Source organism: Lutjanus erythropterus, chromosome 2, assembly GCF_056507025.1.
Source record: "Lutjanus erythropterus isolate fLutEry1 chromosome 2, fLutEry1.hap2, whole genome shotgun sequence".
NCBI lineage: Eukaryota > Metazoa > Chordata > Actinopteri > Lutjaniformes > Lutjanidae > Lutjanus > Lutjanus erythropterus.
In genome coordinates, this window is record NC_139318.1 from 9,340,288 (window position 1) to 9,354,254 (window position 13,967).

General features: G+C 36.7%; 1 protein-coding gene across 1 annotated transcript in view; it reads right to left on the reverse strand.

Annotated features, from left to right (window-relative positions):
- cntn6 (contactin 6) overlaps nucleotides 1-12,961 on the reverse strand; it is an 81,851-nt gene extending 68,890 nt beyond the window's left edge. Inside the window, 5 exon segments of the mRNA XM_084744061.1 lie at nucleotides 3,335-3,510; nucleotides 3,856-3,979; nucleotides 6,723-6,747; nucleotides 6,750-6,856; nucleotides 12,356-12,961. Of these exon segments, the coding sequence (XP_084600187.1) occupies nucleotides 3,335-3,510; nucleotides 3,856-3,979; nucleotides 6,723-6,747; nucleotides 6,750-6,856; nucleotides 12,356-12,416 (493 nt within the window). The 5' untranslated portion in view covers nucleotides 12,417-12,961.
- Between the last annotated feature and the right edge of the window lie 1,006 nt (nucleotides 12,962-13,967).

Sequence of the window (13,967 nt, forward strand, 5' to 3'; positions counted from 1 at the left end):
CTTTCTAAATCTGTACTTAATGGAAATGCAATTAAGAATCCAATCAAACAACACAAAGCAAACATTTTAAAATGTACATGGAGCACGTGATTTTGTCAAGTTTCAAAGACAGAAATGTTGAAGCCTGTGGAAAGCATGCTGCACTTCTTGTGTTTTCATGGACAGACTTCCTTGGCTCACCTGTGGCACACCTGGATACAGGGTGGGATCAGAATGAATACATGATCATACGGTAGGGATTTAACAATACCAAAAACTCACGGTACAATAATACCATGATAAAAAGTCCATTACACAATATTTATCACAATATTAAAAAACAAAGAAAAATTACATCTTGAGAATAATAAATAATTAAATCTGATGTGTGCAGAATGTTTTGTTTGTATAAAATTCAGTTTTCCTCAACACTGAAAACATTTATGCTTTCCTCCTTTTTCCTCTTTAACAAAATAAAATAAAAGGAGCCAGCCCTGACCCTGACATGTGCAGAAACACTGGCATTATGTATGTACAATTGCAAATCTATACTTGAATCAAAGTATAGATGCTTCTGGTCAAATATTACTCAACTACAAGTGAAAGTTGCTCAGTCAAGCTAAAGTACTACAGCACTTGCTTTTAAAAACACTTGAGTACTCAAAATTACAAATTACAAAGTACATTTTCTAATATCACTACATTGTTGTATTGTTTTCATGATGCATTCACAGAACCTTGTAACTCTCTGAATCCACCTCATGATGCGCTGACCTGCTTGTAGAACCACTCTGCTACACAAAGTCTATAGAAACACCTATAAAAACTTCAGCATAGAAATGAAATCAAAAACAAAAAGGACAGCTGTTGTCATTTTCTGATGTAAAATCACTGAATAAAATTAGATTGAAGTCAACTGTTAGGAGTTAAATAACTGAGATTTCTTTCTGTCTTCAGGAGCAGTATATACGTTAATTATGTGGTATTTTTCACCTTGACAAAAATAATCCAACATTAAAAGCTTACCTAGAATTATTTCTCTTTTTCTAATTATAATAACATCTTGAGATTTAATTTTGTCTTTCTCCTGCCGTCACCATTACTGAGGTTTTTGTTTGAATGAAAGAGGCAGACCTTGCTTGTTCTTGTTACAGAGCGCATGAAATATTTCTGCTTTTACATCAATCCCAGTTGAGAGCAGGTACTGTGATTGGTTTCCTTCTGCGAGGAACACAGCGTGAAGCCAACTGCATTTTAGAAAAGAAAAAACATCAACAGCTGACTTCAAAGCTGTGCTTAGACTAAAAGTAACGAGTAACGGCAAACTTCCCAGAAATGAGTCAAAAATGCAATATTTGTCTTTGAAATGTAGTGGAGTGAAAAAACAAAAATAACAAATACTCAAGTAAAGTACAGACACTCAAAAAATGTACTCAAGTACAGAACTGAGGTACTTAATTACTGTCCACCACTGACTGTTACATCCCTATCATGGCCATTCACATTCACTAGTTTCATTACTTTTAAACTCAGGGCTGTCCTCATCATGACACACTGAGTTTTCTCTCTGCAGAAACTTATTGCTGTCTGGGCCGTGCAGAGCTTTATATAATATATATGAATATATAGCAGCAAAGAGCAGATGATGTCTCTTTTTTAGACAGACTGAAGACTGAATGGTCATCATGTTGTCTGTGTCTGTTCTCAATTTTATTCTTACAATAACCATCTGCAGTTAAGTAACACTGTAGTGCGATAAAATAAAAGAAAGCTGAATTAAAACTGCTGCTTTATATTTTTCACATTGTACTATATTGTTGTATTAAGTCACTTATTTTATTTTCTACTGCAGAAATGATCGTGGCTTGACAATGTGCAGCATCACTCCAGTTAGAGTGCAGGTGGAACAGATAGCTGCAGCTCCTTAAGCTTTATTTTATCTGGCTGGAATTAATACCATTATTAGAATAAAACTTTTTTGTCTGCGTGATGACATGTCAGCTGGTTGGAATGCGTAGAATAAAAGTGGGAGGACAAAACATTGACAAGGACATTTGTGTGATTTCAGAGAGGTCTATGTGGCTGTGCCTTCAGAAAATAAAGTCTTATTATTATAGCTTATATATACATATATAGATTTTTTTTTTTTTTTTTTGCAAGATGGGGCTGCGGTAGCGGCAGCTACTTGAGCAGCTCTGAGCTTTTATATGTACACTTTGCAATATTAGTACTTATTCAGGTGTAATATCACTTCATTATGTGCAATATTTCACAGAGGTGAATTTGAATTTCAAAGTGCAAATCAACACTTCAGTCAGGTGTATTATCATCCATTAATATTCCCTCTGTGCAATGGTGTAAATACAAATGTTGAGTCTATTTATATTGCATACATTCTTCCTATTTGGTTTTTTTTTACATCTACCCTGTTTATACTGTTCCTATTGTTGTATTTCCTCTTGTTAATGTTTCTATATTCTCCTTTATATTTTTATTAATACTTCTATATATTTTTGCTCTCCACTTTGTATGCTGTTACACAGAAAATTTCCCTGTTGTAGGACTAATTGTTTTATCTTATCTTATCTTATCTTATCTTATCTTATCTTATCTTATCTTATCTTATCTTATCTTATCTTATCTTATCTTATCTTAAAAAGGCACTCATTCTTTGTGCAAAGATCGCAGTACACTGCTCAGATGGTACTACATTACTGCGCTTCCTCTTCTGGGGTGCACCAAGACGCTAAACCGACGCCATTGAGAAAATAGCCTCAGTGCTGTTCACAGGTTTGAAAATACAGCCTTCGGTCTGTTACCAACTGCTAACATCTGCCATATTAAAAACACAAGAAGCATTCCTACAATAAGTGGAAACAAGACTATCAATCTATAATATATAACGTTTAGCATTTTAGCATGCTAAAGCTGGCAACTATCTGTTAGCATGTTAATTTGCTACAAATAATTAGCTAATTATCTCAAAATACTAGTGAGCTGACACAGTTTTAGAGGCATCTGGTCATGACATATTTGATGTGAAGTCGGAAACTGACTAGCAAACATGGCAACTGTATGCTAATTTGTTTTCATTAAGTCAAATGGAGCTGCGGTGATTTGTTGATTAATTAAAACTAGTTAAACAACAGAAATGTAACTGCAAAATTAATAATTTAGGTAATTTCTGAAGCAAAAATGGTCAAAATTCTTTCTGTCCTCCCTGGTTTTGCAAGTCTTTTATTTCAATGCACAAAATAAATTAATTAATTGTTAACAATTTTGAGTATTTTATAGAGCAATTAAATGATCAACTGAGCCTTCATACAGTGTAATGGAAAAGAATGAATGTACTCACATGCAAACTGGACTTTTGCCTCCCTGCTGACAACGGTCCCAAATGTGTTGGTGGCGATGCACTGATACACTCCTCCATGATTGATCACATGAGGATTATTGATTAGCAGGTTCCCCTCTACTAGGCTGTAGTTTGGATCAGACTCTGTGTTTATTTCTTTCCCGTCCACTTTCCACCTGTGAATAAATTGCAAAATGAATCATCGTGATCAAACACGACATTTGTGGGTTTTGGTACGAGGTCACTTCCAAGTCTGCCAACACCGTGAAGGAAGCCTCTTTTTTTTCTATTGAATATTTGGAAAAAATCCAAAAAAAATCCCACAAGGACACACATGGTTAAAAATGTAATTACCCTCCCACTTCTAATGAACGACTACACTGAAATGCAAATGCAGCCCGTTCAGTAACACAGCCTGGTATCATTTACAGCTCAGCGGAGCACTTTGTAGTGCACACTGACTGATGCTACACTCTGTAGTTTCACCTTATAGACAATCAGAGGGCAGGCAAAACACTTACCTGTAATGCGGGGGTGGGTTTCCTTTTGCTTTGCAATTAATAAACACCTGCTTATCATCAGTGCTCAGTGGGAAAATACTGTCACTCGGCTCCTGGGTGAAGACAGGTCCGTGGCGTGTATTCTCTGTATCGTGCAAAAAAAAAAAAAAAAAAAAGGAAAAAACACATTAGCTGTACAATGGTGCTGAACAAGTGACACTAAATTAATGCAAAAATAAATCACTCAGCGCTCACAAAACTGTATATAAACTCTACACCCATATAATTAGCTGTCAACATGGCTCTTTGAGTGGATTGTGCGTTTAATAAACCCTCTTGTGCACATGTCACAAGGCAGATAATGTACTGCGATGAGAGAGCAATTAACTAAAGATAACCCTGTAGCATCCTGGCAAACTGGCATATTCTATGTCAAGAAGTTGTGATTCATTTTTCTGCCTTTGTTTCATTGTCAGGATGATAACATGCACACAAGTAATTTTATTTGTGTGAACACACTGATTAAAGAAATAGTTCTGTTAAAGCACACATGGCTTACACCAACCCAGCTTTTTATTTCTTATAAAAGTTACTGTTGAAATGAAAGTGCAGCTATAGTAAAAGTAAAATTATTGCTGCACAGATTAATTCACAGCTTGTTAAACCCCACCTCCTAAAACGGTGATTTCCAAATGGAAACACCTGTTAACAAAAGGTTAGAGCGCTAATGCTCTAAGATAAGGTTTTTTATTTGTCAAAACCTGCAATCAGTGTTGTTAGTTAATGATATGCTCAACTGCAAGCAAAGAACATTAGTGGCCACAAGGTGGTACAAAATGACCAGTGTGAGGTCAGACTTGTCTCCAGGAGCACAGTTGATTGACAGAAGTTAGCTATGCTAACGTTAGCAGCTGGGGCAACAAACAAGCCATTGTAATTATAGTTCAAAAGGGCAAACAGTTGACAGAAGTTATCAACTGGAACAAAGCTGCACAGCTGATCCTAAATGAGTTGTGTTTGTTTTCTGTCACCGTGGCAGCAAGTGGATTTTTTTTTAACTCTCAACTCCCCACTATTGGCAAGATATTCCATCTTTTAAGACGTAACACTTCTCCGCCAATGACGAGATATTCTGTCAGCTGCTGTTTTCACTGCCAGTCGGGGACACTGCATCAGATCATCTGACAAAAATTTGTATGCCAGACTTCAGCAGAAGAGGAGGAAGATGATGTTATGTAGCATGACATACACTGGTATTCAGCTGCATATCTGAGGGACAGCGAGGACTGCAACACTGGCACACAGAGAGGCTGCTCACACTGCAGCCCCTGTGACTCACGTACCTCTTGGACATTGTTTCAGGCGGGGGGTGGGATACATATACAGTTAACGTTAGCGACACTGGTGAAGTGACAAAAAAGAAAAATAAACAAAAAAAGACACGACATTGATATTCTGCTCTGCTCTCTTTCATAAAAAATGTCATTTTGTCAGTTTTTTTGTCTGAAAAGTAGATTTTTTTTTATTCAACCAACCAACATTCAAGCGCATAAAAAAGAATGAATGAAGCTAGAACAAATCTTTTTTTGTGCGCCTGAAACTATCAGTTCTGTTCTTTCTTTTGATATATTCCATATTAACATATTCATAGAACCGAATATTCTGTGGGTGTTATAAAATCAATGAATTTCTTTTTAAAAAAGAAGCTGGCACTGGTTTTTAAAAAGACACTGGCAGGGAATTAAACTGATATAATGAGTGGATTAGCCATGCAGTCAATTCAATCAGTAAGAGGTAAGACCTGGATGTATTTTACTTTTTTGGTACTAAGATTATATATGTCAAGCCCGGCACAGGGGAGAAGGCTGCTAACATTGCATTGGGTAAGGCACATTAAACTGTAAGCAGCGATTAGCTGTGACATTGTTACACATCAATTGGTTGTGTGTCTCCTGGTCCGAGTCTTCAAATAATAGACGGGTCTGGCTCAGGTTTGGGTTGTAAAATGACAATTGTGGGTCTGTTTGTGTTTGGAGTGAGGTTGCTACTGTAGTTAGTGAGGTAGTAAGGCAGACACACTGAGGATTACAGCAGATTTAACTCATTCCTTACACTTTGGTTCTTGTGTTTTCACTCTTTCTGAGCATCAGTCTTACATCATTTCAGCTTGTGGAGAAATCCACAGCTCAACAGGCCTGCAGCACCGACATATGGCTGCTAAGCTGTGATTGGACAATGGCTGCTTGGGGGGGAGTTAACAAAAAGTCACGTCACAGAACACAAGTTCTATTACTTGTGGTGATAAGTATAATAAGCAAAGTTTTACAAAGAGCTACACTCTTAATTTAAACTCTGCATGTGTCACTCTCTGCATTGTCATGCACATGTAATGAGAATCAATGCACATGCAGAAACCGATCCGAGCCGTATTACATGTCAAGATTACTTAGAAAGATTGACAAGCAACCCAGCTGGCTAATTGAGTTATACTTAATTATATTATAGACTTGATGCAAGTAGGATAACTTTGTTACAGTGCTTACATGAGAGTTGCAATATCAGAGTACTGCTTTACTCTGCTTATAATCTAATTATTAGAGTCTGCAGAGCTGTTGTCTGTATGCATGTCATTTGGGCATGTGTGTCTGCTCAGTCGAGCTTGTTGTTTTGGTTAGCTCCAGCCAAATGATCAATACACAGGAGTAATTAACCGATGTTGCACTAATTACTCCCGTGAAATCTAACATTTCTTCAATAGGTGCTGGAACGCTAGCAGTGTCCACCCTCCCTCTCCTCCGACACCGTGCGTCATATGCCGGGGCTGCACACCGCTCATTTTTCTTTTTGTTCACTTGAGAGGATGGGACGCCTTTTTACACGTCCCTAACCTTGACTAGGACAAAGAGTGCTCCCTCCCACATCATCATCATCCTAATGAGAGTGGGAGTCTTTGCCTCAGGTAAGGGCCTTGTTTCCCCGGCCTCTGAGGGAGGTGCTTCATTTTTACCCTGCTTGCGATGTCCTTTAAATTAAACAAATTAATGAACCTTTAATAGCTGGGCTTTTTCACCTGGGAAATGATCCAGTGGTGTGTGTCTCTGTGTGAGTGCGTGTGTATGAGCGTGTGTGTGTGTGTGTGTGTGTGTAGGTGCGTTTGCTTGAAAACAGGCCTGCCCTGTAAACACACCGACTGGACTGACCAGTAGCACAGATGACACACACGCATACAAATTTTACCTAATTAGTTTTCAAGGAGACGCATATAAATAAGAGCTCATTAGCAGGTATATATATATATATGTACAGTACTGGAAAAAATTATACATGAATTTAGTGGAATCAAATCTTTTCTCATTAAATTAATGTAAATATACAAGTTTAATTAATTCAAATTAATTAAACTCACAGTATCCGGTATTTATTTTCAGAACATGAGTTCTTCTACCCTGATTTTTTTGACTTGAAATAATGATTTAAATGAATGTACTGTACAGAGATCAATCAACTCATTATATTAAGCCTAAAGAAACATGATCAGCGTATTAGCATACTTCCCAGCATGCACTGTTTCGGAGTTAAAACTCTCCTGAGATCCTTACTTTTCTATAGTTTGAAGAAAACATATGACACATAATGAAAACTAGTATTATGGTAAAGTGTAGGCTAAGAAGCCTTCACTTTAAGATAAGTCATTGCTGTTTTTCACAATAATAAAAACACTGCCAACCAATGATGAAAGTTAATTTTGAATTCAGTCCCTATTCTCCTCACACTTAAAATTTAATAAATTCACTGGGAGCACTTTGATATATTGTCTTTGTGCCGATGCTGAAGTAAAAGTAGCTCCAACAGTCGGAGCTGCAGCTCTCAGTTCTTTCTGTGAAATGAAAAGCTGGGAAAATGTTAAGGATATTAAATTTGTTTGTAATGTTCGTCAGAGTGAGTGAAGAGTTGTTGGTTCAACTTAATCAATATCTTATCTAATAATATATTATTGAACTTGTTCATTTGACAAATACATCTGTCATGAATCATTACAAAATTACCTGAACTTTTCAGATTCAATCAAATTAAAATTTTAATGCTGTCTTGGCACTGACCTTTTTAGTTCAAACACACAGCTCTTTTAGAGAACACTGTAAAAACAAAAAAAGTTGTGAAAACTTACCTGAATAGATTTTTGAGTTTTGTTTTCAAGCTTCTTTGAAAAAAGTTTTTAAATACTTTTGTATAAAAATGTTTTGCTCAGATCATTTACTTTTCTTCTTTATATAAACTTGAATCTTTGACTTTTAGAAACCTCGAAACCTGTGTTTCAAAAATTGCTGTGTAAACTCATACAAGTGAAAGTAAATCATAATTAAAATTTTAATTTTCAGTTGCAACCACTTAACTTTCAAGGACCCAAATAATGACAAATCATGCTGACAGCTCACTGCGAACAAGAAGAGAAGTAAAATATCCCAATAAAAGGGTAAGGTTATAACTAGTTTATATTTCTTTCCAAAAATGTAAGAGCTTATGAGTTTTCTCAACTTTTTTTCACAGTGTATATGTGCTGCTAACTTTTTAAAGTTAAAACACGTGAACAGTGAGTACACTGTCAAAACTTACTTTTGGAGTTTTGAGTGGCAACTCAGACCCTTAAGTTTTGAACAGTGTTTTCTCAAATCATTATGTTTTGATGAGATCATTTCTTTTTCTTCTTTATATCGACTTATATTCAAGATGCCTCAAAAAATGATTGATTCATTGTTTTTTCAATTGCAACCACTACATTTTCAACGACCCAAATAATGACAAAACAGGTTCACAGCTCAACAGTTTTTAAAATAAAGTTCAAAGATTCAAGCTTTTCTAAAGAAATAAAAGTAAAATATCTCAACAAAATATTTTAGGTCGGCAAAACTTTCTTTTAGTTTATTTTCAAAGTTTGATTTATTGCCTTGATATACGTTTTCTCACAGTGTACACGTTCTCCTCTGTACCTAAGCCCTCTGTCTCCTCTCTGGTGTTTGCAGGCTGCACAGATATGCCCTCAGTGAAAGTGCTGACTTGAGATGAGATGCTAAATCAATGGAAATGGAAACATACATAACACAACAATAGACCCTCTCCATATGCTGTATAAATTTAAATGCATTTGTCTGATGACTTGTAAACGGTTGGCTTAAGTTCAGTATACAGTATATCCGTCAAACTGCCGACGTTAAATCTCCCTCGGTTGTCTGAGCTTCACAGGTTAGCATATCCTGACATAAAGTGGAAGCTCTTGGAGAGACTTTAACTCCTTAGCTGTAGCTCATACAGGTATTAGGTATGTGAGGGCTACTCCGCTTTTCTTTCAGCGGAGAGGAGCACCTCGGCACGCCGCGGGGATCTATGTTGCTGAGAGCGGAGTGCAGAATAAATTAGTGTTAAGAAAAGAGTTAGTGTGGATTTTTATAGCGCTTGCCACATTTCATGTAAGTGGCAGCAGTTGGACATAAAGCAAGAAAATTGCATAATAAAACAGGGAGGCATAAAAAAGAGCAGAGAGAGTGAATCCTCTCCTGTATGTTCTCTCCTCAAATGTAAATCTTACAGTGGGTCACGTTTATCAGAGGCGAAGTGAAAAGAAAATGTTAACTCTGTTAACAACAAAGAATTTCAATGTAATGGTAAATCTTTAGAGTGACAGGAGGCAGTTTCATTTTGCCCAACTTCATCCCTTTAAAGAACAAAAACGACTCCGCTCAATTCAAATGTCTGCCTCCGTGGTTCTTAGTTTCCCTGAAATTCTACACTAAGCCCCTTAAAAGTAAAGTGAAGGTGACAGATTTGTTCATGTTTTGCACATTTTTTTTACAGATCAGTAAAAAATACATGAATTATGAATTCATGCATGAAAAAGGAATGTACAAGAATTAACAGTATCTCACACATGACTTTATGCAAGAACAATACAGTTAATGCCACAAATAGGGTATTTCAATAATTATGATTTCTTAATTGTTAATGATTGTTCATATCTTCACAGGTAAGTTAACCAATAAAGGGACAGACCAAAAACTGACCAGTCACAGCAGTGTTCTTGGATTCTGTTGAATTCAAAGTGTTGTATTCAGGATTAAAGGGACAGTTCATCCCCAAATCAAAAATACATATTTTCCTCCAGGCCTGTTGTGCTATTTATGCATCTAGATATTTCTGGTGTGAGCTGCAGAGTTTTGGAGATATGGGCCACAGAGATGTCTGCCTTCTCTCAGATATAATGGGACCAGATGGAACTCAGCTTGTGGTGCTCAAAGGACCAACAAGATACATGTGAAAAATTTAAAACCAGTGTTACAAGGTTACTTAAGATAATTCACACAACTTGTTGTGAGCAACTTGTAAAAACTTACTAACTTACTTTCTGCAGCTGAATCTAGCAAAATTACTCCAGAAGCTATCAGAATTACTTTCTGTCTACTAAACAGACAGTAGTTCCTACATAAAACTGCTCATGACGCTTTTCAAATGTATTTTTGGGTGCTTTGAGCACCACAAGCTGAGTGCCATTTAGTTCCACTCACTATAAAACTGTATACTCAAATTAATTATTTGTATGAAGCAGTGAAAACTTTACATTTCTTTACAGGTTCTACTAAATTAAAATGTTGAGTGCCAGTAGAACTTTCTTTGCTTTGTGTTTATTAAACTTATAATTTTTTATTATTGAGGGGAATAAGGGTCCTAAAAAAGGTCCCTAAATGCAAATATTTTAAGAAATTAAAAAAAATACTATGTTGAGTTCACTGATACATGAAATAATGGGCCAATATACTTACTATACTTTACAAATACTAACATATATACTAACATACTATGTACTGCACTATACTAATTTAATCAGTTCTGTTAATTTATTGCAATGAGAGGTGAGAATACAAATTCTGAGTTGGCTTAATCAATAATTTTCATTCACCTGTAATCAAAGAGTACAGATGTCACAAATATTTAAGCTCTGATAACCTACAACTTTTGAATTTATGAACTCAAAAAATCAAGGCAATCAGTTGCCACAGTTTTTTTAAGTACTGCTAACTTATTTGGGTTGAGAGTGTTATAATCAAGAGAAGGCAGACACCTCTACAGCCGACATCTCCAAAACTCTGCAACTCACACCAAAAAATCTAAATGGATAAATAGTACTACAGGCCCAAGGGAAAGCATGTATTTTTGATTCAGGGGTGAACTGTCCCTTTAAGTAAGCATTACTTCTTCATGGCATCATCATTTGTTGTCCTTCAGCTAAAGTGGTGACCTGATCCATATTTAACACTGATAAATAATGCATGATTAATGCTGGCATGAAACTAAATGTATTAAGATATAATGGATTTATTTGGCAAAACAATACTAAATACACTGAATTTATACAAAATGTACTGCAGATGCATAAAATCCTTTCATACTCGCGTCACAAAAACATACTAAGGCACTTAAACAGTAATTCCTTAGAAAAGTAAAGAGACAGTGTCAAATCAGACCAGGTCACAAACATGAAAAAATGTGAGATATATAATAAGTTAGCATCTGAAAAAAGCTTTCTTGAAATAATGACTTACTCTCTCAAAGTTTCTCATGATTTTGAGATACTAAGTCATTATTTTGAAAACTTTTCTCATTATAATGACTTTTTTTCATCACACTAGAAGTATATGGGCTTCCATAGAGAGAGACGATACATGGACAGCAGCACAATGAAAATATAGTGTATATAACACAGATCCAGCTGTTTGTCACTGTTAACAGAGACTCTAGTTTGCAGTGTAAAGCACAGAATTGTAAAATAATATTAGACTTCATGATCAGAGTTTTATCCTGAGTGTCCTACCTCTGCTGCGAGTCTGCAGCCTGGTTTATACCAGGCTCAAATCTAACCCAGCACTGTTTGTGTGTGCAGTGTTTCACATCATGTTGCCATATCAGAACAGAGGACAGTGGTGTCTAAAAATTGAATTGACAGGAAAGGCAGAGGAGAAAGCCATCATTTTTTCTGACTGAAGGCGAAAGGCCAAACGGAGGGGGGACAGCAGCTGGTTGTAAAATTCCTGCCCCGATTATGACACTTGTGATTCATATGCGCTGCTGTGACTGGTCAGTTTTTTGGCCTGTCCTTTAACTACAGACTTGCCTATAAAGAAGACATGGACATCATTAAAAACTCAGAAATGACGATGATTAAAATACCTAACTTGGTGTGCATTTTAATTCTTGTATATTCCTGATAGCTCATGAAGCTCTACATGAATGAATTCATTCTTTTTCATGCACAAACTGAAGACAACTCATGTACCCCTCCCACAAAATGTTACCATAGATTTTGTACAGATACAAAAGCTACTAAAATTATGATTCCCTCTGAGACTGCGATCATCCCCTTTGAAATGAAATGATAACCTAAACGTGGATGAGAGAGCGTGGCACGCCCTCACTGTGAGAGACGTATGCATATCAGGTGTGTCATGAAAGGCGACTTGACTTGGCATCTCACCAGCCAGGCACTCTTTGAGTGACAGAAGGATTAACAGTTCCCATGGCAACAACATCTTCATTTTCCAAGGTCAAAGATTCTCCTCCTTCCCATCCAGTTGCCAGAGAGTGGAGAATATTTCCTGGGCGAACGCTCCTCTGCTTGGCTCTGGAAGAAAAGGAGGGCAAAATGAGCACCACGGAGATGAGGAGATGCAGCCCACATCAAGCCTTGTGGAAAAAGAAAAAAAAAAACAGGCTGGAACTTGTGGAAAATCGGTGAGCCATTAATAATTCATTCAACCAAATAAGCAGAGCCTGGATGCCACGCTGAAGGGCCAGCTAGCAGCAGATACTGGGGTGCTGGTATTTAGTGTATACACACACACTGCTGTTACACTCCCAGGAGCAATTCAAGAAAAAAAAAAAAAAAGACACCCACAGCAGCAGCAGCAACAGATGAGCACAGCATCCTGCCAAAGGTAATACTAAGCTCATGAAAACTGTTGGTTCAACATATTTACTCTAGCAAAATGTGTGATGTATTAAGTATACAGTATATATCTCAGGGAATGCTAATGAATGCGGTCAGGCAAACTGGTCTGAAGCAGAAAAATAATCCTTCTGTGGGCAAATTATTTCACTTCAAAACATGCGGACAGCCAGAGCATCTTCCATGAATCACGATGTCAGGAACTATTGACATTGATTTACAACTTAAAAACAAAGCTTTGATCAGTGGCCAAACATGTCAAACAAAATTACCAGCAACACATGGTTAGTGCTGTTTCGCTGCAGTCTGTGGTCCCACACGTCTGTGTGGTCAGATGTTACTTCTGAGCCCATTGTTGAAAGCTACTCTAATCAATACTTTTCTGTATCAATGGATCAAATGGCCATGTTTATGTTGGAAGAGTCGCTTGTCATGATGAACCCACAAAGAAAAAACACGTGACTCTGCAGTTGCTCTGAGCTCTAACGAGAATGAAAAGTAGACTTGGCCAAAAACATGATTTCAAATGAATGCTAATGTGGTCAGCTGGTTGTGTTAATAAGAAACTAAAGTTAGACATAAAAAATTAAAGTTATTAATTTGTCAGTTTTGTGTTTATTAACCAAAAAAATCAGTTAATTTAGGTGTTACAGGTACCGGGGCTGCAGCACCCATAAACTGTTATATGTATCCTGAAATACAGGAGAGAACGGTGAGACAAGGAGACGTGGCTTGACTCTGCTAAATCCTCTGCGGTTATCTTTATTCACAATCCAATATCACAACACATTCATCTCATACTGTTTGCATTTGTCCTTTAACTAGCATTTACTATTACTGCACATTTACTGTCGCTTCTGACATGTTTCCATGTTAATAAAACACATGTGCAATAAAACTTCAAACCTCAAAACAAATATTTTGTCTCTGAAGCTTTTGTGAACTGGAGATCTTCACCCATCCTCACATCAGCACAGGGGTGAGTAGATATTGAGTGAAGTTTCACTTTTGGGTGAACTATCACTTTAATATCAGGTTACTCTTTTGCAAAAATTACCAGTATTTTCAAAACAAAATAAAGTGCAGATATCACCTCCAGATATACACACTACACAATAAAACAAAATGAATTACATTCACA